This window comes from Artemia sp. Qi Xiang Cuo, chromosome 7, assembly GCF_049724085.1.
Source record: "Artemia sp. Qi Xiang Cuo chromosome 7, ASM4972408v1, whole genome shotgun sequence".
In the NCBI taxonomy this organism is placed as follows: domain Eukaryota; kingdom Metazoa; phylum Arthropoda; class Branchiopoda; order Anostraca; family Artemiidae; genus Artemia; species Artemia sp. Qi Xiang Cuo.
Window position 1 is genome coordinate 59,089,360 of NC_142800.1, and position 27,471 is coordinate 59,116,830.

At 35.5% G+C, this 27,471-nt stretch overlaps 2 protein-coding genes across 3 annotated transcripts in view; one reads left to right on the forward strand and one right to left on the reverse strand.

Annotated features, from left to right (window-relative positions):
* The window catches only part of Brms1 (breast cancer metastasis-suppressor 1-like protein), a 39,972-nt gene extending 19,708 nt beyond the window's left edge, over positions 1 to 20,264 (reverse strand). The window contains exons 1-2 of one of the 2 annotated variants that reach the window (XM_089092445.1): positions 20,219 to 20,264; positions 12,694 to 12,856 (exon numbers count right to left, since the gene is read on the reverse strand). In XM_089092445.1, the coding sequence (XP_088948571.1) occupies positions 12,694 to 12,853 (160 nt within the window). In that variant the 5' untranslated portion in view covers positions 12,854 to 12,856; positions 20,219 to 20,264. Of the gene's footprint in view, positions 1 to 12,693; positions 12,857 to 19,857; positions 19,921 to 20,218 lie in introns of those variants that run through there. The other variant, XM_089092446.1, reaches the window with a different exon arrangement.
* A 144-nt stretch (positions 20,265 to 20,408) lies between these two features.
* Positions 20,409 to 27,471, forward strand: part of LOC148950504 (uncharacterized) — an 89,852-nt gene continuing 82,789 nt past the window's right edge. Inside the window, exon 1 of the mRNA XM_089092442.1 lies at positions 20,409 to 20,587. Coding sequence (XP_088948568.1) covers positions 20,409 to 20,587 — 179 coding nt within the window. The remainder of the gene's footprint in view (positions 20,588 to 27,471) is intronic.

Consider the following 27,471-nt stretch of genomic DNA (forward strand, 5'->3'; position numbering starts at 1 on the left):
ACACATTTTGCCAGACGCTGAATTTAGAATAAGCTTGTACACTGCCTTCTCTACCTTTAAATTTGCCCTAGAACGTTTATAGACAAAAGTATCAATAAACGTTTTCAAATATGGTCGCTGATTGAACTGCAAGACCCTATGTATTTTTGTGATTTTGAAACCGTTGCTCATCATCCAGCTCAAAAGCATATGGGGAACAGTAGTGTTCTCTTGAGGGTCCAAGTCAGATATAATTTTTGGTTTAGGGGTAGCCCAATGCATTCCCACATCCTCGATCAGTAATCGGTTGTAGAGGATCAGAGGTCCTTGGTCACTGGTCGATTGATGTAGGGAAAACAAAATCTTTGACAGTGTCGTGAAGCACCAGCGGAATGTGACTGTCAATTTAAAAGAACCATCCTTGTGGCCCGTTGTCCTCGACGGTGTTAATGTCGGGGAACTCACAAGGATTCTCAAGCCATTGATAGTTCCCACACGGCAAAGAGTAGTGGGACATTGCCGAGGGGTATAACCATTTCTTGTCCAAGAACACTGCATTTGACTTTACACCGGTGCTTTGCCCGCTCAGATCGGTTGACAAGACACGGTCCCCATGAAAAACATACCCTTCCCGCATTGAAAGCTCTACAAAAAGGTGTTGATCTACGTCAGTGATTCGGCCTATGTCCTCCTTGCTAATTTTTAGAACTAAGTCCATCACTAAATAGGGTGTAGAAACATAATATCCAATATATAACCCGAACTATGAATAGATTTGGTCTGTATTCTTACAGACTATATCCAACAGAGTTAGAACGTCACTGGTCAAGTACAGTCTACAATAATCCCACCCATTTTTACAATTCCCCTTGGACCATACCTTCTTGGCAAACTCATACTCCTCGGCTGTGCATTCACTGTTGGTCAGTGAATTCTGAAAAGCCTCAATTGGAGGTAGTTTTACCTCGCTTAAGCGAGCGCCAGAACAGTAATAATCATATGCATATACACCTTTGCTGGTTAATAAGTCATACATTTCACTGTCTGGAAAGTGCTGTTTAAGCAAGGGAAAGCTATCAAAATTGTCGCTTTTCTGCACTTGAATTAGTTGACTTAAGGATTTGGAAAAAAAAACTAAAGGAATCTAAAAGCCTAATTTCATTCCAGCACATACGCCCATTATCCACTACCTGCCATTTCAGTTCGAGAAGCAACAACTTCTCGGCCTATTTGGGAATAATTTTATACGTAAATGAATTTTTTACCCATGGGCTGTCTACTCCCCCTCCCTCCCTGTGCATACGTGCCAGTGCCGGTAAAATAAATGTTAAGTCATAATTAGAGTTGTGAATAAAAACTGGGATAAAAAACTGTTGGCTAACATTTAAATTACACGATTGATGCGCTACCTCCCTAAAATTACTACCCCCAGATGATATTTCCTGCCACAAGTGATCATGGTCTCTGACTTTCCCCCTCCCCCCTCTTTTCCCTTTAGTCCCCTTATCCACCGCTACAAACACCCCCTTACAAACCCAACTTATTTTTTTATTTTTAATCGCAAGACGATCCTCTTCAGACAGCACCATTGGATAATGCGTATTTCTCAAACGAGAAATAGCACCATTAGCCGTGCCAATCAGTTTAGTCAATGCCTTGACCATGCACTCGTCTCCCTCATCCAATATCTCAACTATTTCTAACAACCGCATGGTGTTAGAACTATCTCTTTGCGCATGAGCATAAGACACTGCAATGGCCTGGTGTTCTTTGATGCGGTTTGGATATAGGGGATCATTCACCTCAACCAGCTTAGCTTCACAGTCCAAAGATATTTTGTTGCATTGGAGAAGGGTATTCTGGAAATTTTTAAAGCGTAGAATGCCCCTATCCCCTGAAACCGTTTCCACTGTCTGATATCCGTGCCGTCTACAGTGTCTCATATGACCCCGTAGTTTTATATCACTACGGAATCGAGACAGACATGTTGGACAGCAGAAACATTCCCCCCTACGCTTACCCTCCCCCAGAACTCTACTAATGTCAGTGATAGGGTTAAAATGACCAATTGTATTCGGTTGACTAGGTGGTGTATATAACAACCATACCAAGTGTTTAACCAAATCAACTGACGGGAACCTTACGGGGAATACCACCCCCTTCTTTTTAGAGCGAGTCCCATCTTCAAATTCTGTTTCGTATTGTACCACAGTAACGCCAATATTTAAATGGGAATTAACAAGTTATCTTCTAGGATCTTTATTGTTATTAATGTTTGTGTTATGTTTTTATTCGAATAAATTGAATTGAATTGAATTGAATTAGCCCTTTCAAAAATGTCAATGGATCTTAGCGTTACTGGGTATTTTCCATCTAAGCAAGAAAAATCTACAACTGGGAAATCGGACCCGTCCTTCCCATGTACAGCCCAGTGATCTAAATTCGTCTTGGTTGCGTCACGTGCTCGAGGGTCGTATGCTGATATGAGGAAAGCATACTTGAAACACTTTTGATCTGTTTCAAAACAAATCTTCTGGACACCTTGACAACCTACTAGATCTGGATTATAATTTAAAATAGTATCCCTCTCAGAACTAGCCCCCCCCCCTCTTAAAATAAAATCTTTCTTAAATTTACATATATTTACACTTAAATTTTCAATAAATAAAACTACAGACCCACTCCCATTTTCGTTATAGTTCTCGAGATGCGCAATAGTTTGTCCTACCCACTCACTAAAAACTCCCTCAAAATTTTCTAAATTTGGATAAATTACGCGCATCTCGGAATGTATATAATGATAGTAAACCTTGCTTTTCCCCTCATTTAAATAAGAAACCTTTAAAATAATAGAAACCTTAATTGAGTTCCTACCCCCCCCACAATTGAATGTGTTTCTCCAGGCGTGCGCGAATATTATCTACATAGGCATGCACAATCTCTACAGGATCAAAAACAAAATTTCCCCCCATAAGTGTATTAAAAGGATCCCCAAACCTTGCAGTGAAAACAAGTATATTATTTAAAATTGTGTTGGATAATTGAAAATCGGGGAAAGATGTACCCCCATCCCCAAGTTGTTCAACAATATTTGGGCTATGTTCCACTTCAGTTGTTTGAAGTGGACTCGTTAGGGTATCGGAGGCTGGAGGAGGAGGGTTCCCAGTGAAATCATCTAAAAGCTGTAAAGTGTTCGGGCTCAAGTCCGCATGCTCAACTGTACTAGCTTCTACATTAAAAAAATCATTTAAATACTCGTCAATATTAAAAGGTACTTCAATAGAGTTGTCCCATGTTTCGTTGTCCTGAAACTCCATTGCCTCTTCTTCCCCTTCTTCACTGGAGTGCGAATCTGGGACCAATTCACCAGCATATCAATGAAAATAGCTTATTTTCAAAGTGTCATTCCTACGGTTAAAATTTGGATTATTATTGCTTAAAAGCATTTGGTTAATTCAACTTAAGATAATCTAAGATATGACATAGAAGGTGGCAATTTTTTTTCGCGGCGCATCCCCGCGGCGCATCCTCGCGGCGCATCACAGCGGCGCATCACAGCGGCGCTTCTCGGGCCTGTGGCACACCCCTGCGGCGCTTCTCGGGCCCGTGGCGCTTCATGCAGCACCTCCCACAGCTCTTCCCAGTCCCCCTTCTCATAATGCCCTTCAAAAGTTGAAATATTTCTAATTCCATATTTCTAATTCTCGCGCGAGTGTTCCAGGATTGAACCATTAACTCGGTTTCCCCTCGCTAAAATCTTTGGCATGATAGAAATATTCAGTGTAAATTTGGACGCTGATGTGTGACAGATAGAATAATCTCTCTCTTAAAACTATGTGAATGGAATAGAGTTTCAAAGACGGTGAGTATTAGCAGTAATTGACTGCGCTTTTTAAGTGACCAAAAAGATTCGAGGGCAACTATGCCCCCCCCCCCTTTTCAGCAATATCATAAATAGCAATCATTATTTTTGGGAGTATAACTTGTTTCGCTCTTACATAGAATTCCAATTTGCAGACAATTCACAGCTAATTTTCTTGACCAAACAATAGAGTTATGTTAAAAGCATTGAAATCCTAGACTTGGCGGTCTAACTGTCGCTAATGATAGAACAAAACAGAAAAAGGGGTGACAAACTATTTATATGCTTGTGCGGAGCTTTAAGCCAAAGATTAAAACAAGATAATATTCAAATGTGAACGGAATAGCATTTTGAGTTTCAATGGTATCTAAACTATATGAGATATCGAAGTGATAGCAACAGAGAAAAGAGCGGTTTCTTTGCAAAAAATAACATTTAGGTATCTCTGAGGGAGGGTAGAGAAAACAAAGTTTGGGGGTGAGGGGTTAATATCTCGCTGAGATAAGTTTAAATTGGGATTGAAAAAGACTAAAAACATTGGAAGAAATAGATAGGTAGGAAAAAAATGCTTATATTTGCATAATCCGTCTGGGCTTAGGCACCCCAAAGACCAGGTAGTGCATGTTGGAGGGCGGAGGGACTGGTGACGTTAATTTTTTTCGCGGCCGTGCTAGCGATATACTGGGCTCGTGCAGCCGATGGCTGCAATTTCTTGTACGAGGCAGCATGTGAGGCTTGTGCAGTTAGAGCAGGGGCTGGTACAGACGGCTGCACTTGGGCAGGCAGCGTGGAGCTAGAGGGTTTTGGCCAGCGACCATATTGCATGACAGTAGCCTTCCATTCTCCTTTAGGTTTTCGAGTTGGCTGTATTGTTGCCTGTGCAGATGGAGTTTGGGCCGACAACACTTGTTTTGGGGTTGGGCCAGCATACTTAATACTGGATGGTCTCAGTTGGGGGGCTGCCTCGTCATCTCTCGGTTTTCTACTTGGAGATGGGGCGCATTCTTCGCTATATGCGGTACCCCTAGCTCTCATCGATGTAGGGGCAGCAAATTCTTCATAATTTGCCTTAAAGAAGAGAAAAAATTAGTATCAAATAATTTCCCCTTTATTTTAAAGAATGAAAATTATTGACCATAATTTTGTTTAGAAAAGCATTTATCGCAAAGAAGTAAAAATTTCGAAATGTTATAAGCCCAAGAATCAGAGGGAGACTTTAAATTAGATCGTTAACTCACAGCTTATGGGCCTAAATTTGCAAACATAGGTTAAAATGTACACATAATATAAGCTTCTTCCAACTCCCAATGTGCTAGCCATGCACACTTTGTTTTCATTTTACAACGAAGCTGTTAGAATTGAAGGCATTGCCCTCCTCCCTTTTACGTAATTGACTTTACAGCGAAGCTGTTAGAAGTGATGTATTGCCCCCCTCCCTTTTTACGTAGTTTACTTTACAGCGAAGCTGTTATAAGCGATTTATTGCCCCCCTCCCTTTTACTTAATTTACTTTACAGCAAAGATGTTAGAAGCGATGTATCGCCCCCCCCCTTTTACATAATGTCCTAAATATATTGTTAGACTTAATTTGAAAATAATCCATTTCACTTCTCCAAAATAGTGCATCACATATTATTGCCTAAAATCGTTTTAATTTGACATGAAAAACAAACCCTTTGGCTAGACCGATATCGTGAACACACAGGAAAAAGGTGACAAAGTAATTATAATCTTGCGCGGAGAGCTTATGTCAAAACATAGCGACTTAATAACAACAGTGACGGATGTCTCAGAGAAAGGCTAAATTTAACGAAAAGATATTTCTATTTGCGGTGGTTAGGTTTTGAGGGTAAAAGAATATATTTACGTTTTGAATTGAGCATAAAGATTGTATGGTTTGTGGGGGGGGGATTTAGCTGGAAATATAGAGGGAAGGAATTTATCGAAAAGGTATTTCTATTTGCGAGAATTATACTTGTAAAAACAGTGTGGAGGCGGGGGGTTGAGGGTAAAAGAATATATTTACGTTTTCTAGTGACTAAAAGATTGTATGGTTTGTGGGGGGGGGGATTTAGTTGGAAAATAAAAAACTGGAATTTATCGAAAAGGTATTTCTATTTGTGAGAATTTGGGATTGTAAGACAATGGGGGGGGTTGAGGGTAAAAGAATATATTTAATGTTTTGCATTGAGTATAAAGATTGTATGGTTTGTGGGGGGGGGATATAGCTGGAAATATAGAAGGAAGGAACTTATCGAAATGGTATTTCTTTTTGCGAGAATTTGGGATTGTAAGACAATGGGGGAGGGGGGGATATTGTTAGACCCTAATTTGAAAATAACTTGTTTCTCTACTTCCATACAGGTTGTGTAGGCCTAGCTTAATTATTGTCTGAAACTGTTTTAATTTTGACGGAAGAATAGTTCCGTTGACCGCGTTTGTAAACCGGAAAGGGTGTCAGCTAATAATAGGCCTTGTGCTGGAGATTGTTTCAAAACAGAACGGGATTTTCATTAAAAATTGACAGAAGTCAGCAGACACTTTAGCTGAATATACTGGAGGGTGACCAAGGAAAATAAAAAGTGGAATTTATCGAAAAGGTATTTCTATTTGCGAGAATTTGGGATTGTAAAACAGTGTGGGAGGGGGTTGAGGGTAAAAAGAATATATTTTATGTTTTCCATTGAGTAAAAAGATTGTATGGTTTGGGGGGGGGGGTGAGGGTAAAGGAATATATTTACGTTTTGCATTGAGTATAAAGATTGTATGGTGGTTAGGTTTGTTGGGGGGGGGGGGGGGATTGAGGGTAAAGGAATATATTTACGTTTTGCATTGAGTATAAAGATTGTATGGTGGTTAGGTTTGTGGGGGGGGGGGGGGTACTTACTCAAATATACTGGAGGGTTATCAATGAAAATTCGTTTGAAAATAAAAATGTACTTACATTGCTAATTGCGGCTGCCAAGGCCACAAAATCATCAATTATGCTAATTGTTCTATCCATTGTGTCACAATACTTTCTGATAATTGAATCACATTGCATGCCCGTTATATACGAAATCTCAAGGTCAAATTGTTATGTAAACAAAGTCCTCTGATTGGTTGAGAAGGAAACATGGGATCTAGCTGTTTCCCGGGAACTCATAACATTTGGCTTGAACAACAACAACAAATACTGTTTCCCGGAAACTCATAACATTTGGCTTGAACAACAAATATTGGAAACACGCGATCTCCCGGGAACTCATAACATTTGGCTTGAACAACAATAACAAATACTGTTTCCCGGAAACTCATAACATTTGGCTGGAACAACAAATGTTGGAAACACGCGATCTCCCGGGAACTCATAACATCTGCATCGAACAACAACAAGAAGGGAGTGTCATTAACTGTTTCCCGGAAACTCATAACATCTGCATCGAACAACAACAGGAAGGGAGTTACAAAGTTCCTGTTTTTCCATTCTCACTGACAAAGTCCATAAAAACAGACATAAATGTGACAAAATTCCTGTTTTTCAAATTCTCACTGACAAAGTCCATAAAAACAGACATAAATGTGACAAAGCTCCTGTTTTTCAAATTCTCACTGACAAAGACCATAAAAACAGACAAAAATGTTAAAAAGTTCCTGTTTTTTCAAATTCTCATTGACAAAATCCATAAAACATCCATGAAAAACATCAAATAAATCGACCAACACACATAACCATCCATGAATTATGTAAAAAAAGTTATACGTAGCAGCAGGGGTGAGTGATGGGATTCAATAAGGCCCTTCTACTAATGTATCAAAAGAATGGGTTTATAATGCTGTATTACTCATAAATTAGTATTACTCATCAAAGGTTACGAGCCTTTGAAAATTTACCTGATTTTTTTTTATTGGTTTTTAATGAAAATCAAAGAGGGGGGAAACATCCCCTACAAGCGAAAGAATTTTAATGAAAATCACACCGTCAGATTCAGCGTATAACCCTATTACATAGGTTTCAAGCTCATATCTGCAAAAATCTGCAACTTTGTATTTTTTGCCAGAAGAAAAATATACGAATATAGAAGTTCGTTACGTAAGTTAATTTGTAAATTACGTCAGAACCAAATGTAGAGACAGCCATTTAGCAAAAGAAAAGTAAAATTTCTATACAAATTTTGTTTGCTTATTCAATGACGGTGAGTCAAAATAAAAGCTGCATTAACTAAAAAACGATCAGAAATTAAATAAAAAAAAAACAAGTTTTTTAAACTGAAAGTAAGGAGCGTGATTAAAACTTAAAACGAACAGAAATTATTCCGTATACGAAAGGGGCTGTCCCCTCCTGAACGCCTCGCTCTTTACGCTAAAGTTTGACTCTGTCTCACAACTTTATTTTTTAAAACAATAAAAAACTTTAGCGTAAAGAGCGAGGCGTTGAGGAGGGGACAGCCCCTTTCATATACGGAAAATTTCTGTTCGTTTTAAGTTTTAATGTCGCTCCTTACTTTCAGTTTAAAAAACTTGTTTTTTTATTTTTAAGTAAAAGACCAAAAGCTTAACTCGCTGATTCATGGCTTACTGGGTGACAAAATCTAGCGAAACACCAGAAGCTAATTTGAAAAACCTCCAAGAAAAAGCTAGGAATCTCTGTACCAGTAATGATATCTAAGAGCTATCGCTTCGCTTCTTGCTCGGTAAATATTACTGACTCCCGCTAACGTAAAAGTAAGCAAAAGCAGGTGAAGCCAGATCTTGCATCATTAGGGTCCAAAAACGAGATTCAAGCGGTAACACCGAATGTTGGTAAATTGAAGGCGAATGGTATAGTTATTTGTACAGACCTGCCACCTGAATTGAATTTACGAAGAGCTCTCGTTTAAGTCACTCGAGATGAAAACGAAAGGTGAAATAAGGTCTTCTCAGGTCCGTCAAAGAGGTACGGACATATGGCTGGAAATCAAACAATCTTCTTCGTCTTCGTGGTCTCGCGTCTAGTTGCGTTTGATTTTGCACTAATGAATAAGTTGCGACAGTGATTTGAATTTATATTAATTTTCCGCAAGTGAAAAAAATGTGTTTAACTATATCTCGCCATAGTGTGTTTTTTCACATCTGGCTAATCGATGTGGTTGTTTTCATGTTTTTCTTTGGTTCTGTCTAGTTCTAGTTTTGCCAAAAAAGTTCTGCTCGTTTTTCTTTCTGAAGCTAAAAATTCCGATGTTTGGCCTTAAGTTTGGTGAGCCAAATGACTGTAGCTCTGCTGTTTAATTGGGGTCTATTCCGGCATCCTTCTTGCTCTTCCCATGCTTGGAATAACCTAAAGTACCATTTTCTGCTTATTAGCCTATTATTCTAGAATAATTTTTGGTACGTTTTGTTTGTATAATGATTTGATCATAAGTGATAAATAGGATAACATCTGACCGGCTCCATTATTTTGAGAAAAAAATTGACGTAAATGTCACTTAAATCGGTGGGATCAACTGGTGATGAATATTCTGATCTTTTTATCCAATCTCTTCATCCTAGCAAATATCATGGGCAGCGCAATAGCGCTGCGTAAGTAAAGAACGATGTTGGCACAATGTATTATTTTTTTTTTTTTTGGTTTTAGATCAGGGTACTTCGTATCGAAGGAGTACTTCAAAAAGGGTCCATTTAATTGGAAATTGAACGGGCTAGTGCCGCTTTTCAATCGTCGAAAGTAATTAGAGAGCAACCAACCCCCCTGCCAAGCCCATTATTTCCCCGGACACATCCAGTCAAAATTTGAGATAGCCGTTTTGTTCAGCGTAGTTTAAACTGCTGCTACTGCTACTACTACTAACAACTCACTGTAGCATCAAGCCGCCTGGGGCTAACACAGCCACGCACGCTCATCCTCCATCCCAATCTATTCAAAGCCTCCCTTTATACACCCTCTCACGATGTTCCAATATCCTTTAAATCTTTCTTTATGACGTACTCCCACCCCAGACGAGGACGACCTGCTTTCCGTTTAGCCCTAGAGGGTTGGCCGAAAAGAACAAGTTTGAACACAGTCATCACTGTAGCTTCTAATATTCTAATCTTGGTTTTCAGGCTTATCTTCCTATTCTTCCAAACTTTTTAAGCTATGAAAAAACACCCTGAGCCTTGGCTACTTTTAACATCTTCACTGCTCCCACCATCTTTACTAATAATACTAGCAAGGTAAGTGAAGCTGCCCACCTTATCAATGTTTTCATTACCCAACGTCACGTTTTCATCTTCACTTATTCCTAGCCTTAGTGACTTATTTTTCTTAACATTAATTTTCAAACCTATTCTAGCACCCTTAACTCGCAAAACCTCTAAAAATTCATTCATTTTGCTCACACTTTCATCTAGGAGGCTTAAATCGTCAGCAAAATGATCCATATAAAGGGGGATAGAACACAACCCTACTTAACTCCTGATTTAATGCAAAACCAGCTGCTAACCTCATTTCCTACCTTAACCGCAGCAGTGGTATTCTCGTACATAGCACTAATCACTTTAATGTATTTGTGTGGTATACCATATAAGGATAAAACCTTTACTAAAGCTCTTCTATCAACAGAATCGAACGGTTGCTCATAATCAATAAAACTGAGGACCAAAGGCATTTGACTACTCAGGCACTTCTCAATTATTAACCTGAGAGTGGAAATTTGGTCAACACATCCTCTACCTTTTCTAAAACCGCACTGATCTTCTCTTAAAACTTTGTCTACGGCATCTCTCAGTCTAAAAAGTATCATATTACTAAGTAATTTACTACCTACAGAGACCAGACTAATGTCTGGAAATTATGTCTTTGAGGATGACAACCCCCCCACAGCCCTCAGGGCAAGGGTTGTAAGTTATCCCCTGGGGCATATAAAGTTTTTTTTTATAAAAAGGGCTGTCATTGAAGCTTTTGGGGGAGGGGAGGCCCGTTGGATTGGTAATCAGAAGTTTTAGTGCCCTTTTTAAGACTCGAAGTGATTGGAGGGCATATACCCCACCCCACAACTCGTATTTTCCCGAAATGTATCTGACAAAAATTTTTAGACAGCCATTTTATTCAAAATAGCCCAAATATCATATTACGAAGCTTTTGTGGTTGAAACAAACCTCCAGGCCCTGTGGGCAGGGGTTGTAAGCTATGCCTTGGGGGTATTTAAGCTTTTTATGGAAGGGATGGTTGTATAAACTTAAGAGGAGGCTCATTTGGTTCAAAATTGAAAGTTCTAGCTCCTTTTTATGAGTCAAAAGTAACCGAGAGCAACTAGCCTCCCCCCTGAAAACCCCTCTTTTCACCAAAAGCATCTGATTGAAATTGTGAGATAACGATTTTGTTATCTCACACCCCTCAGCCCCTGGAAATAGGGTTGTAAGTCATGCCCTGGGGACATATAAGGTTTTTATGGAATGCGCGGTTGTATAAGCTTCAGATGGGACTCATTTAATTTGAAATTGGAAGTTATACTACCCTTTTTAAGAGTCAAAAGTGATTTGAGAACAACCAGCCCCTCCCACACACATCATTGCCCCAAACACCTTCAATCAAAACTTGGAGATAGCAGTTTTGTTCATTGTAGTTGAAGGGTCCGTAGCTGAATTTTTTTTTTTTTTTAATGTTTTCACTTTTATAACTTTAATAAATCAAATATTATTAACATTTTAAGGAACAAATAACAGCATACGTTTATCAAATTAACAATGCCCATTCATTTGTTTTTTTTTTTGTTTTTTCAGCAATTGCAAATTATGTTCTGGCCTTGGAAAGGCATAGAGGTTTCGAGCCCCACTCATGTTAATTTCTGCTTGTTTTGGGTTTGACTCGGTTATTTATTGTAGTTTCTGTTCGTTTAGGATTTCGTTTATTTATCAATGCTGATTTGTGGTAGTTTTCTGCTTGGTAGATAGTAGACTCGTAACTTTTGATATGATTAAACTTAATGAGTTTTATGTATTTAGAATCAGCAGAAAAACCCAATTCTTTTGATGTATCTATTGTTATCAAGATTTCTTTTTTTTAGAATTTGTTTACTATTGGGACGAGCTGCTCCTTAGTTATGGTCTGTTACCACATGTTTGATTGGAATTTTTGTTTGAAGTCGTTAATAAACTGCAAAAGAGCTGCACTGAAACTAGCCTAATCTGCTCTACCTAAGGGTGATTAAGTAGCTAGAAACATATAAGATCTATAAAATTTTGCAGTGCAGGATGGTCACCAGTGATATTAGTTCTTTCAGAAAGTCTAGACAAGGCTTGACAAATCGGTAACTTTTCTTGTTTAAAATTTGATGAATGAATCATTCAAGTAAATTTAAATTGTAGGGCATTTCACCATTAGTCTAGAAAAAGTAGGGTTTTGTGACATAATAAATACTACTTTACATTTATCATGAATTCCCGAAACAGAAAAGAGTAAGCTGGAATAACTTATTCTCATTTAATTTGGGTATAAAAGTTCTCAAAATCATCATAACATACTTCCTATGAAGTTGACTTTAAGGTGTGCCAAGACAATCTGAAGTATTGAAGTACTTTCAAAAGCAAATCGCATTGCTCCTAATTCATATGCCAGAAAGGGGAGGTAGATGCCCGTCTTTTTAGAACTTGATTGTTTGTGACTTTTCCTGTATGATATTTCAATAAAGAAAAAGTAAAGATATTTTGTTCATCACAAGATTTTTTACAATATTTGAAGGAATCATCTATCCATAGAACTGCTCCAAGAATAGAGTTAAATAGCCTACTTTTAAACTTGAAGCTATTAAAGAGTCAAATGGTCATTAAGATTCACCATCTGGGGGAGAGCTACCAAAAAAAGGGCCTGAAAACACGAAGGATGATGATATCTATAATATAAAGAAGGATCTCACCTTCATCAGAGGAACTTTCATTGCTCGAGTCACTACTTGCATCTTTATCTGATTTTGTTGGGGATCTTTGGTCTGTGTCCATGCCTTCACATTCAGAGTCTTCAATCATGTCTTTTTGATTGTCTGTACTTCCACTATTCTTATCACTTAAAACTGGCATTTTCTAAAAGAATTTAAAAGTTTGGAAAATCCCAAGTAAATCATGGTTGCAGCAATAGCTGTAACCTAGCAAAGAACAAGTCACAACCCATAATAACAAAAAAAAAACAGTTTTAAAATGAATTGGCTAGTGAGGAAATATTGCTATTTATAGATGATTCAGACATGTTAACTATTATTTTGATTAGTCTTAATAATAAAATGTTATTTTAAAAACCAATTTATGGGGAATTATGCAAAATAGCCCAAAATCCCTTGAAAATGGCATAGGATCGAAATAAAAAGTACGCCATTGGAATCACCATTGCTGAAAATTCATATTGGACACATGCAGTTACCCCTCCCTTGAAAACAATGAAAATGACTTTTTTTCGTGGCTAGCACTGATGTATCCTTTTTTTTTTCTTCACTGCTAACAGGGAACCAGAACAACATAGACAGCTATTTAAGGGCTTATTCAAAATGAAGTTTGCTGCATAAAGTGCCTTTTGTAATTAACATAACATAATATTTAAAATGCAATAAAAAAAAACTACATCTTCATGAATTTATGAATGCTCTTGATATTATATCATCTGCTACTTAGTCTCCAGCTTTCAGCAATGCTCAAAGGGATGGTGGCAAGGCTGACAAATGAGCAAAAATTATCAAGAAAAATCAATAAAATAAGATGATTCTTTGAGTGTTCTGTTGGAATATAAGATCCATGTAAGAAAAGACAACCCACCAAGCCATGACCTATGAATTGCGTAAACATAAAACAGATATTGTCTGCCTTTCTGAGGCAAAGATTGGAGGTGTTTGTTCCAAGCTATAGCTATAGCAGAATCAAATGAAAAATGTATATTTCTCAACTCTGGAGTATAGAATGGATTTGGACTTCATGGAGTGGGATTAATGTTTAAGCTATTCAGTCATTGCTTACTTTTTGCATGGATCCCTATTAGCCCAAGAATCGCCCTCATCTGCTTAAAAGATAGACTATTCAACATAAGCATCATATTGGTATATGATTTGACCTGTGATGCTGCTGAAGACTATATAGATGCATTCTAGATGGAACTAGAGCATACAGTGAAAATTTGTGCAAAACTGAATTACCTCATAGTAGCAAGAAACTCCAACGTCTGAGTTGGCTCAACTGACCAGTCACTCCATGATATGATTGGCCATTACACATGTGGAATACAATGCTAAAATGGTGAGCATATCATCCAGTTTGATCAATAACATAAATTTTTGGTTTTGAACCCCCTATTTCAACAAAAGGCTCCTCAACACATTATCTGTTGTTCTACTCTAATAATAATATTAATGTAGCCCAGATAAATCATATCCTGGGGTAAGAGGTTTGACTGCAGCTATGTTGGTTATTTTTTATTAGAATGTCAGGAACATTGTAGTGGGTCAGTATTGGACAGAGTCTATCCTGCCATACTAGGTTGACAGAATACTTGAAATCAATGAATAGCTGGAGGATTTTTTTTGCCAAAATCAAGGTACGTTTCTGCAAGTTAATTTACTACAAAGATTCCAGGGCAGAAACCAGCCTGATAGTCAATCATGATATGGCTATGATTTGTTTTAGAAGAATCCTTGTTATTCTAACTTTCCATTAAAAAAGCCATTTCAACTTGACCAATCTGCCAGAACTGGGGGACACAGTCGGAAACTATATCAGAAGAGAGCTGCCACTAAACTACACAGTATCTTCTTCACTAATTGAATAATGAGTTTGTGGAATTCGCTCATCAAAGAAGCAGTCACTAACCCCAGTACTGCTGCCTTTAAAAGAGCTGTTGATAGAGAATGGTCTTCAAAGCCGTGGTGAACTCAGTAGGATGCTGCAGAACCGTCCAACCATTGTCATCACTAACCAGCGATTCTACATGATTTAATCCTTATTTCACTGGACAATGTGATTTAAGGTAATTTAAGGCAACCCCTACTCTAACTAATTTAAAATTAGAATGTATTCCTGAAAGTTTTATTCACTGGCAAATTTAAGCTATGTTGTGAGATTGTGAAACAGAAACAAAATAGAAAACAAAACACTATTCTATTTTCTGCTCACTGTTCCTTCTAAATATAATGCTTTCTGATGTTGTAACTGTATCCAGGCCCCACCCCACCTAGGGGCTAGATATAGGTTAGCTCTAGGATATGTGCAAAAAACTTGCTGTTTCTTCTCAAACTGGTTTATTTGGCAGTATGAACCAACTGCAGAAACATTGTAATTCCTAATAAAAAAATTTCTACATCAAATACAACCAGACCCTCTAAGTAAATTAGTAAAACAGGTGTCAAATCCATTAAACCTGATTAAACCTAGCCTAGCCCAGTAAGTCTTTGTGAAAATCTAGTAAATCTATTAAAGATAAAGATGTCTCCCTTGATTGGAAAAGATTAGTATAGTTCAAGCTTAGTATACTTTAATGTCATGGTTTCAGAACTTTATTTTACCAGTGTTCCCTTAAAAATGTGTGATCATATGGAACCTCCCTTCATTTTGCAAAATAATAAAGACACACAAGTTTTTAGTACTACAAAACTTTAGTAAGACAAACTCTTACAAATAGAATGAATAACAACTTTATATTATTTTCTTTTTGTGAGATGGCTGTGCTTGCCTATAATTAGCCTAAAGTTTGTCAAATCTGGTTGTCAATGATGAGAAAACTGCATGAAGTTTATTTTCTATAACCAAAAAAACACGATATTTGGGTTTCATTTCAGCTAATGAAGAAAATCCTGTTTCATATAAATAAGATTTTGCGAACGGCATCAATGCTTTTTAAGCCTTATTTGACAAAATATTATATTCACTTTTAATATCTAGCCAAAATTGAATTAGATATGCATTCTGAAAATGTTGTTTTAAAGGATTATCATAAGGTAATTCAATAAAGTTCTCTTTCTCATTACTTGTTAATTCAAATTTGTCATCTTCTTGGTTATACTCTTCAAGAATGGGATGTACTAATATTGAGCAATTGGAGAGGTATCAATATAAAATTTGTTCCTAGTAAACTATTAGCCACAGTCATACTGCATTACCTTAGAGCAGCCCTTGACTTGCACCTCAGAGAAGAGCAGTATGGATTCCAGCCTGGTAAATCCTGCTCTGATCTAATTTTCATCCTCAGACTAATGGTGGAAGAGTCTAGAGAATAGAACCCAAAGCTCTACCTACTGTTCATTGATTTTGAAAAAGCATTTGATTCTATTGACCAATATATTTTATGGAAGATTTTAAAGTATTATGGAGTACCTGGGAAATGAGTCAAAATGATAATAGCTCTCTATGAACATAGCAAATGCTGTGTTCAAACTAAAAACAGGGAGGTGCGGTTTTTCAAGATAATGTCTGGTGTTAAACAGGGATGTGTTCAATCTCTGTTTCTGTTTGTAATCATAATGGACTACATTCTACAGCAGTCCTCAGGTTCTGGAATAAAGATTAGCAAGAGACAGATTTTGGATCTCAACTTTGCAGATGATATAGTCCTCCTAGAAGAAGCAAAACAACAACTACAGCTGCTACTTGACACCATAACTGATAAGGCCAAGAAAGTGGGACTGACTCTAAACATGCATAAGTCAAAGATTATGGCCACATATAACTCACCACTGATACTGAGATGCAAGGATAAAGATATTCAACAAGTCCAGGAATTCAAGTATCTTGGGAGTTGGATTGAAAATGATGGTGAAATCATGAAAGAAATAAAAAGGAGAATGGGACAAGCAACTTCAGCTTTCACCAAGCTGAAACCAATTTGGCATAGTATTAAATACTCACTATGCTTAAAGCTACATATTCTAAATAGCAATGTGAGGTCCATTCTCCTTTACACTAGCAAGTGCTGAAAACGAAATATACAGCTAGAGAAGCATGTGCAAGCTTTTGAGAATATGTGCCTTAGAAGATTCCTGAACATACAATGGCAGGAGAAGGTCACAAATATAGAAGTTTGTCAGCCTCTTATTACCAAACTCCTGAAGCAAAGGAGATGGACCTACCTTGGTCACATCCTTCAAATGCCTGGGGACCAACTTCCAAGAACCATATACAAATGGCACCCAGAGGGAAGGCATAGAAGGGGTCAACCAAAATATACCTTGAGACAACAGTGCAACCAAGACCTGAGGACAGCAGAGCTGTCACTTTGACTGCAATTTGAGGTCTTTACTGCTGCAGCTCTGCTCTAAGATGTCTGGCAAGGCTTTCTAGATGCCCTATGCACCAAGCCCAGTCCTGGAGAAGCTAAGGTCTAAGGTAAGGCCATCTTCTTGGTTGATAAATAGATTCTGTATTTATGCATATTTTGTAACTTTAAGATCACCAAAATTATTTGAGAAATAAATTAAAAGAAGTAGGCTATCCAAGTGTTCAACAAATGGATTTGTTTGCTTCTATGTTATCTTGGGTGTATAAGATTAAAAGCAGAAACATGTCAAACCTTTTCCCCTCAAGTTTGCAGTCCATAACTCTTCTTTTAATGCTTTCACATCATCTTTTTGAATAACTGACACATTATTGGCTCTTAGAAAAATCTACTCAAAAGCTTAATTTTTCTAAAATGTCCTCCAAACAGTTAGTTTAGAGCTTAAATTACCATTGCTAAACATATTTGCATCCCCCTTTTGGTTTACTTCAATAAAAAATGTAATTTCCACTTAGAGTTCATGCATCCTCTAAATTGGTTTGCCACAAGATAACAAGCATTCTTCACAACAGTACAAAAGGTAAGTGCAAGCAGCTTCCATATTGTAACATAGTCTTATAAATAATTTAAATCACAATGAACTGTTTTTATGTAGTTTATAGTTTCTGTGACTTTTGTGCCTTAAGTTTCCTAAATATAATTGTTTTATGCAAGACCTGCTCAGTGGAGCATGCAGAATGTCCAGAGAGCATCAGGAGTGTTTTCATTGGTAAAATTCTAGTTTATCTACTTTTGGCTATCTTTTGAAGGGTTTAGGTTAGGAAAATGAAGCTTTCAGGGATGGATCTACATATTATAAGATGTTCTGAGATGGTATATTGAAGTACCTAGGTCCACTTCTCCTTCTAAAAGGTATTGACCTTAGATGGCCTTTAAAAGTCTTTGTCTTATCAAAGTGAAATTTTGCAAAATAGATCCTCTGCTTAAATGAAGCACAAGAAAAGTATTTTCTGCTTCATAATTTGCTCAATCTCAATTGATGAAGTTTCAAACATCTGCAAGTACACTTCCTAAAATTGGAAAGAAAACCCATTGGTATGGCTTAAAATTCTACTCAAATAGCAGGAATTGCATGCACTAGAACCAGAGAAAAAGGATCTGAAAACTGAAAATTAAGGCATAATGTTATTTTGTGAAAATCCTAATAGGTATAGACCTGTCAGGTAGGCACATTTCTAAGACTTAAAAATTAGGAGAGGTACTACATAATAGCTTGGAAATACCCTCCCAGAGCATGTTTTTGGCCCTGGATTCATTGTTGAAAGTTTTATTTTGCTAACCTAGCTGGTATAAGCCTAGAACCCTAGCTGAACATAAGGAAACATGTTCTTACTTCATAATATGCAGAATAATTAAAGTTAACACATTTTGCACAGGGAAAACCTTTATCTTCACTTCTTTCATTGTTGTACAATTAAATTTTACACATTTCTGAAAAATAAACATGATTTGACTGCTTTTTCTGTTTTCAAATACCCTATCTACATAATTGAGCACCATGAGTGCCATTTAATTACATTCTCACATCCCATGTAAATAGACAAATAATGATAAATTAGGTTAGGCTAGGTTAGATGGCATTTGTTTATAAACATTTTTTTAAACCTAGAGAATAGGCTAGACACAAATATTCAGAGATGCAATAGAAAAACTGTAAAACAAGGAAGGAAGTGAAGATAAAGGGTCTCCCCATAAAAAAAACTGTTAACTCTGATTATTCTGCATATTATGAAGTAAGAACCGTTTTCTTAACATGTCTCTTCATGTTCAGCTAGCATTCTAGGCGTATGCAACCTAGCCCCTTTCCAAGACAGCCAAAAGTAGCTAAATAAGACTTTACCTTTTGATTTTCATTAGTGCTAGAATGCCAGTTTTGTGTAATATTTTGTGCTTTAGCATGGGCACCTGTAAGCTGAATTTTAGGGGTGGGCTTACCTGGTCTAATCAGCACTTCCAATGCTTTATAGACCCAATAGAAATCTTGAAATAAAAATATAAGGCAGCATCATTCAGCCAGGGGAGGGGGGGGGCTGGAGCCCCCTCTGAATAAATATTCCAAAAATGCTTAATAATAATAATTCAAATGTCATTTATTAGGCAACTCAAATATAAACTGTTTTCCTAGCATTTGGATTTAACTTTGATTTTTTTGAATGCTGTCAACAAAAATAGCACAGAATATTGCATTTCAAAACTTTGCTGTCAACTATTTAGAGCATAGGTAACTTTTTTGTTATTCATATTATTGACTACATATAAAGTAAACATACCACTTGATGCCTTTTTTATGCTCTTTCTAAATATTAGACAATAATGATTTCTGTTGGAAATGAATTTTACCCCCACCCCTATACAGTGGCGTTGTTTGGGGGTGGCAAGGGGGCAGTTACCCCTCCAATAAATTGAAAATAGGCTAGCTATTATATAGCCCATGCCCCTTGATTCTCTGGATGTGGAACTTGTTTGCCTCCTCAATAAAAATGCTGGAGCTATGCCCCTGCCCCTATATATACCAATTCAGGGTATATATTTGCACATCAGGGGGGTGGCTGTAAATTTTATTTCTTATGTAAATGAGAGGAAAGTTTAAACTTTCCCCCCATTCCCCCTAATGTGCAAATACATACCCTGAATTGGTATATATAGGGGTTGGGGTAAAATTCATTTCCTGGCAAAAATTCTTATTAGGCTATATCTGGAAAGAGCATAAAAAAAGCCATTGAGTTGTATGCTTACTTTATTCATAAGTCAATAATATGAATAATGAAAAATTTACCAGAGTATATTCCAATTCAAGGTATATAGGCTATTAGCACATTAGGGAGCTGGGGGTAGGCAAAAGTTCATTCCTGATCCAAATAAATGTTGAATTTGATTCAGGATGCAATCCCAACTAGACTATAGGCTAGAGGTAAGTTTGAACTTTTCCCCCCCCCCGTATTTTGCAAATATATACCCTGAATTGGTGAGTATATGTGTGGGGGTATTTTTGACCCAAATGCATGTCAAATTTGGGTTCAGGATGCAATTCTGACTATAGAGGTTAGTTTATTTCTTAGCTGCCTGAATAGTTCACTTATATAAACCTTACCCCTAGGCCTATTTAAATAATTAACCTGTCAAAAAACGATTTTTACTTAATATTAACATAATAAAGCAATTCTTCTGGTCATTGGGCTGAATAGGAAACTATCATACCTTAGGGAGTTTAAAATTTAATATAAAATGTCATAAAAAAAAGAACGATCTAAAAGCTATTCTTCAGATCATAGATGAATGGGCAATGACGACCTTAAACTAGCAAGCTTTTTTGAAAATAAAACAAGCATGGCTTATACAGGGACAAGAAGATTCCTTAGAGCTGTACGGACAAGTGCTGCTGATAGGCCATCAATTCTCCCTTCTTCATCTTACAATGCATCTTCTTTAAGTTTGAGACAACCTCATTTATCATCAAGGAATCATCCTTTATCATCAGCCAGATCACGCTATGCGTCTGAAAGTAGGTCTGTAAAGCCTTCTTCAATTTTAGATTTATTTTTTTTTAACAGCTTTAGTTTTGATTAATCTTAAATTGGAATAGAACATTGAATGAAAAATTAAATAGTATTTTCTTAGCAAGATAACAAGTCTTGGATAGGAAGGTATCAATAGGCTAGCTAAATAAAAATTGTCCCTGCAGATAGTAGGCTATATGCCTCTGTAGAACTAATTGATGGAGATATTAATGATTCAGGTAAATTCTACTTACAGATACAGGGGTCAATATATATGAAATCATATTATTGATTTATGACTAAATTGAATACACCATTCAATGCCCTTTTTTATGTTTATTATGAATATAATAAGCATTTCTATTGGAAATGAATTTCAGACCCTCCCCCCCCCTATATAGGCTATAGGCCTACCTAACCGAACCTTGAATTGGCATAGGCTATATAGCTAGGGGGGCTGAAATTCATTTCCAATAGAAATACTTATTATATTCGTAATCAGCATAAAAAAAGGCATCAAATGGTGTATTCACTTTAGTCCTAACTCAATAATATGATTTTGTATATATTGACCGCTACAGGAGCAAATACACAGAGTTCAGTTACAAAAATGTTTTTTTTTTGGTAAAATTCTAGTTTAGCTACTTATCACTATCTAGGGAAAGGGTTAGATTAGAAAAGTGAAGCTTTCAATAATGAATCCAGGAACAAACATATAGTCTGGGAAGGTATTGCCAAGCCTCTATCTTAATCTTCTTCTGATTTCTGTCTTAGAAATTTGCCTGCTTTACAGGCAAAGCAGTAAAGCAGGCCTGCTTTACTGCTTTACAGAAATTTGCCTGCTTTTACCAAATCATATTATTGACTTACAATTAAGTGAATATACCACTTGGTGCCTTTTTTTATGCTATTTACAAATATAATAATCATTTTTGTCAGAAATGAATTTTACCCCCACCCCTATATATACCAATTCAGGGTATATATTTGCGCATTAGGGGAGGAGGACAAATTTTATTTCTGTTGTAAATGGCAGGTATGTTTAAACTTTACCCCCACCCCCCTAATATGCAAATACATACCCTGAATTGGTATATAAGGGTGGGGGCAAAATTCTTTTCCAACAAAAATGATTATTATATTTGGAAAAACCATAAAAAAGGCATCAAATGGTATATTCACTTTATTCATAAGTCAATAATATGATTGGTAAAAATGTACCCAACATTTTACCTTAATTTTCAGGTAGGCCTATCATTTTCTTTTTCTCTGATTTAAGTTCTGGAAATGCAGTTCTTGTTATTTTGGTAGAATTTTAAGCCATAGCCTATCAATGTTTTTTTTTCAAAATTGAGGAAATGTATTTGCTTATCTATAAAGCCTTATCTGTTAGGATTATGGAAAGTTATGAAGCTGAAAAAAAGTTTTTTTCTACTTTATTTAAGCAGAAGATCTATTTTGCAAGGTTTCACTTGTATAACCTAAATATTTTTAAAGGTCATCAAAGGTCAGGGCCCTCTAGTGAGAGAAGGTGTGTATGTAGGTACTTCAAAGACCTTCTCAGGACATACTTTAGTCTGTAGACCCATCTCTATAAGTTTCATTTTCCTAACCTTACCCTTTTCCAAGATAGTGAAAAGTAGCTAAACTAGAATTTTACTTTTTTTTTATCAGGCTAGGGAATAATTATTTTTATTAGGGAAAGAAAATGGAGAAAGCATTGAAATAGGAAATAAGGAGGTGTGAAGTAGAGGGCTTTGAAAAAATTGTTGAAGATCTGGAAAGTACAGGCAGGAGCCAGGCTGCATAATAGTCAAATGTTGTCAATCTGGAATATTGTGAGAATAGTCAATCTGGACTTGTGTCAATTAAAGATAGAAGTAGGGCCACAATTAGTGATAAGGGAAGAGTTAAAGATAAATGGTCTGAACATTTTGAGAATGTGCTAAAACATGATAGAGTTAAAGCAAAAGATAGAGATAGACTCATAGAAGAAAGAGATATGAGTAATTTTGCAAAACTTTGGACATGAACAAAGATTTATTTTGCAAATAAGAGTTAGTGACAGTACTAAAAGAATACAAAAATAATAAGGCCCCTTGTGCTGATAGTGTGGTAGACAAGTTTTTCAAAGAAAAGTTAAGGCCATTTTAAACTTAAGCTCAGCAGATACAAATACCTGTTAAAATTTAAACTCAAAACAACCAGAAATTACTATTAAAGAATAAATGACACCCAAAACAAAAGAAATTAAATAAACAGTCATAGCAAATAATATACAACAAGAAATAATATAAATGAGCATAGATCTTAAAGCAAGTATGCTTAGATTGAATATGAAAATCAAGCTTAAAACAAAAATAAATATTTTGCTATTGAAGTATAAATGAAACTTAAAACAAACAGAAATTAAAACAAGATTTTGGGTATCACCTCCTTCTCTCACTGTAAAAATCTACAATATACTGTATCATTGACACTTTACTGGAAACCAATTTTATGACAAATATTTTCTTTTGTATTTAGTATTGGAAATAAACATTAAAATTATAGTAAAATTTTAAACTGATGAGCTTTCAGCAATTAATATCATTATACATCAAATATTCAGCTGAATTTATTAGTTCTCAGTAAAATTGTTCAAGACGAATATAGTTTCACTACAAACAAGAGTTTGGATACTGCCCCCTTCCTTAACTGTAAATAAAGACCAAAAGCCTACTGTGTCATTGGTGCTTCACAGAAAACAAATTCTATTACAAATATTTTCTTTTCCAGTACTTACAGCATTGAAAATAAAAATACAGTGAAATAAATTCTTGAACTCATGGATCTTTAACAACTAATATCATTATACATCAAATATTCAATTTGATGTTGTTTATACTTTTCAAGACACATATAGTTTTCAGTGAAGTGCCAATGACACAATAGGTTTTAAACTTTTACAGTGAGAAAAGGAGGCAATACCCACACTCTTGTTTGTAGTGATTTTTCTACATTTCAAACTTGATTTGCATATTCAATTTAAGTTTCACTTGTTTTAAGATTTATTTATTCATTTACATTAATATCTATTGTATGTTTGTTTGCATTGATTGTTTATTTCATTTCTGTTTGTTTTAAGTTTCATTTATACTTCAATAGCAATTTTTTTTTTCTAAGCTTGATTTTCATATTCAATCTAAGCATTACATACTTTAAGATCTATTTATTCATTTAAAGTATTACTTGTTGTATGTTATTTGCTATGATTGTTTATTTAATTTCTGTTTGTTTTGGGTTTCATTTATTCTTTAATAGTAATTTTTGGTTGTTTTGAGTTTAAATTTTAACAGGTATTTTTATCTGTCGAGCTTAAGTTTAAAATGGCCTTTACTTGTCTTTGAAAAATTTATTTTTTGGAAGTTTTTTTTTAATTAATTTTTGTTTTATTTTATTGCAAAAGTTTCAAGTTTTAAAACATCCTTATTTCAAAATCAAACTTAAAAAAAAAATAATCAAATGTTCATCAAAGTATCAAAACTGGTATCAAAGTAACAATATCAAAGTGAAAAAATGGGTTTGTGTTAACCTTGGAGTTTTTATTATCTGAGATTTGAACTATTTTTAGCAAAATGGCTATCTCAAAATGTTTATTGGATGGGTTTGGGGAAAAAGGTTGTGGGGGGGGGGGCTAATTGGCCTTTGGTCTCTTTTGACTTTTTAGAAAGTGAACCAGAACTTTCTATTTTCAATCAAATGAGCCCTCTCTGAAGTTTATACAAGCATCCCTTATATAAGAACCATATATACCCCCAGAGTATAACTTACAACAGCTGTCCCTGGGCCTTGGGGGTTATTTCAACCCTGGAGTTTTAATATCTGATGTTAGAACTATTTTTAACAAAATGGTCACCTCAAATTCTTACCAGATGAGTTTATCCATCTGACAAACCCAAAGGCATGGAGGACAGGAGGGGCTAGTTTCCTTCCGATTTTTTTTTTTTACTGTGAGAAAATGAACTAGAACTTCTAATTTCCATTCAAATGAGCCCTCTCTGAAGTTTATACAAGCATCCCTTTCATAAGAACCATATATGGACATAGCTTACAATGGACATAGCTTACAATGCCTGCCCCTGGGGGGTTGTGTCAACACTGGAGATTTTGTTATCTGACCTTTGAACTGATTTAAAAAAATGGCTGTCTCAAAATTTGTATTGGATAGGTTTGGGGACAAAAGGGCGTGGGGGTGCTAGGGGGTCCTCCAATCTCTTTTGACTCTTAAAAATTTAACTAGAACTTCCAATTTCCATTCTAATCAACCCTCTCTGAAGTTTATATGAGTATTTCTTCTATAAGAACCATATATGCCCCAGGGCACTTGGCACTTTTCTATTATACGCCACTCACCCAAGTTTACGCTGTATAAAACTCGAGAACAAACCAGTTTCTTTGTTAGTTTCTTTCACTTTAGCGCGAGACAAGACAAAGACAAGTGACAGACTAGATGGGAAATATATAAAATTTGGGCTATATATTTGCACATAGGGGGGAGGGAGAGGGTAAAGTTTTTGGATAGTTTGTAGTCAGAAAACAATTCTTACTTAATAATATGCAGATTAATTGTACCTAACACATTTTACATGCAGACCCGCTATGCTTTACCCCTCCCCCCCAAATGGGCAAATATATAGCATAAATTTGTTTCTAAAGTTACAAAGAAACTAACAAAAAATCGGTTTGTTCTCGAGTTTTACACATCGTAAACTTGAGTGAGTGGAGTATAATACACAAGTACTGGAATTGTTCATGGAGAGAGAGCCGGATTTCCCGGAACAATTTAAAAACGATCAGAAATTAATTGAAAAAAAAGAAATTAACAGAAATTAATTAAATTGAAAAAAAAAGTTTAAGAAGCAACATCAAAGCTTAAAACGAGCAGAAATTATTACGTATGTGAAAGGAGTTTTCCACTTCCACAAGTTTACGCTAAAGTTTTGACTTTTTGTCCTATTTCTTTAAGAACGATTCCGTTCTTTAATTCCTGAAATGTTTATTAGAACAAGAAGCTTTGTTTTCAGTTTCTATAAAAAAAAAAAATTTAAAGTAAAGACTGAGGTCTTGAAGAGGAGGTAACCCCTTTCATAAACGTAATAATTTCAGTTCGTTTTAAGATTTGATGTTGTTCCTTACTTTCAGTTGGAAAACTTGTTCTTTTTATTTAATTACTTATAGATAGTATTTATTAATGGGAAACATAAATTTTTTAAAGAAAAGTAGAGAGCCTTATTAAATTAAAAATGAGCAGAAATAAAGTCAAATAATGTTCAAAGTAAAAATTATGGAATCTAATAGAAAAAAAGAGGATTTGTTTTCTCTGAAAAAGACTATGTCAATAAAAAATGAACGGAAATTAATATAAAAAACTTTTTCCACAAAAACAGTTTGTTAAAGAATAGTAAAGAGCCTCGTTAAACCAAAAATGAGTAGAGATAAATCCAAATAATTTTCAATGCGTAAAACTACCACAAATCACCATAAATAAATATATTAAACCCAAAACGAACAGAAATTACAATAAATAATCGATTCAAACTTAAGACGAGCAGCAATTAACATGAGTAGGGCTGACAACCCCCACACCTCCTCAAGACCAGAACATAATTTGCACTTTACTGAAAAAAATACATTCTAGATGTTTTCACTTTTTTGACTTTAACAAATAAAGCTGTATTAAGACTATAAGGAATAAATATCATAATATGTATAACAAACTGAGAGTACACGGATATTTTTATTCTTTTTTTTTAGGAAAGTGCAAATTATGTTCAGGTCTTGAGAAGACATGGGTGTTGTCAGCCATACTCCTTTTAATTTTCGCTCGTTTTGAGTTTGACTAGTTCATTTATTGCCATTTCTGATAGTTTTGGGTTTCACTTGTTTATTAATGGTGATTTGTGGTAGTTTTACACTTGGAAGATAAGAAAAACAAACTCTTAGAAGTTGACAACGCTTTCGTCCGTAAAAACTCGAACAATAGGAATTTCTTGGCTCCCAAAGCTAACTATCCTTTCAACGGATAGCTAAACCTTCTTAAACCTTTTGTTCCCAAGTTGACAACACCCATGTCTTCTCAAGACCAGAACATAATTTGCACTTTCCTAAAAAAAAAAATTAATAAAAAAAAAAACGGCGTATTGTCAGTTTGATATACATATTCTGATATTTATTCCTTATAGTCTTAGTACTTATTTATTTGTTAAATTCAAAAAATTGAAAACATTTAAATGTATTTTGTTTTTAGTAAAGTGCAAATTATGTTCTGGTCTTGAGAAGGTGTGGGGGTTGTAAGCCCTTCTCATGCTAATTATTGCTCGTTTTAAGTTTGAATCGGTTATTTATTATAATTTCTGTTCGTTTTGGGTTTAATATATTTATTTATGGTGATTTGTGGTAGTTTTACGCATTGGAAAATTATTTGGATTTATCTCTACTCATTTTCGGTTTAACGAGGCTCTTTACTATTCTTTGACAAACTTGTTTTATGGAAAAAGTTTTCTATATCAATTTCCGTTCATTTTTTATTGACATAGTCTTTTTCAGAGAAAAAAAAATATTTGATATCTTTTTATTTTTTTTTCTATCAGATTCCATAGTTTTTACTTTGAAGATTATTTGACTTTATTTCTGCTCATTTTTAGTTTAAAGAGGCTCTCTACTTTTCTTTAAAAAACATATGTTTCCCATTAATAAATACTATCTGTAAGTAATTAAATAAAAAGAACAAGTTTTTCAACTGAAAGTAAGGAGCAACATTAAATCTTAAAACGAAATGAAATTATTAGATTTATGAAAGGGGTGACCTCCTCTTCAAAACCTCGCTCTTTACGTTAAAGTTTTTTTTTAGA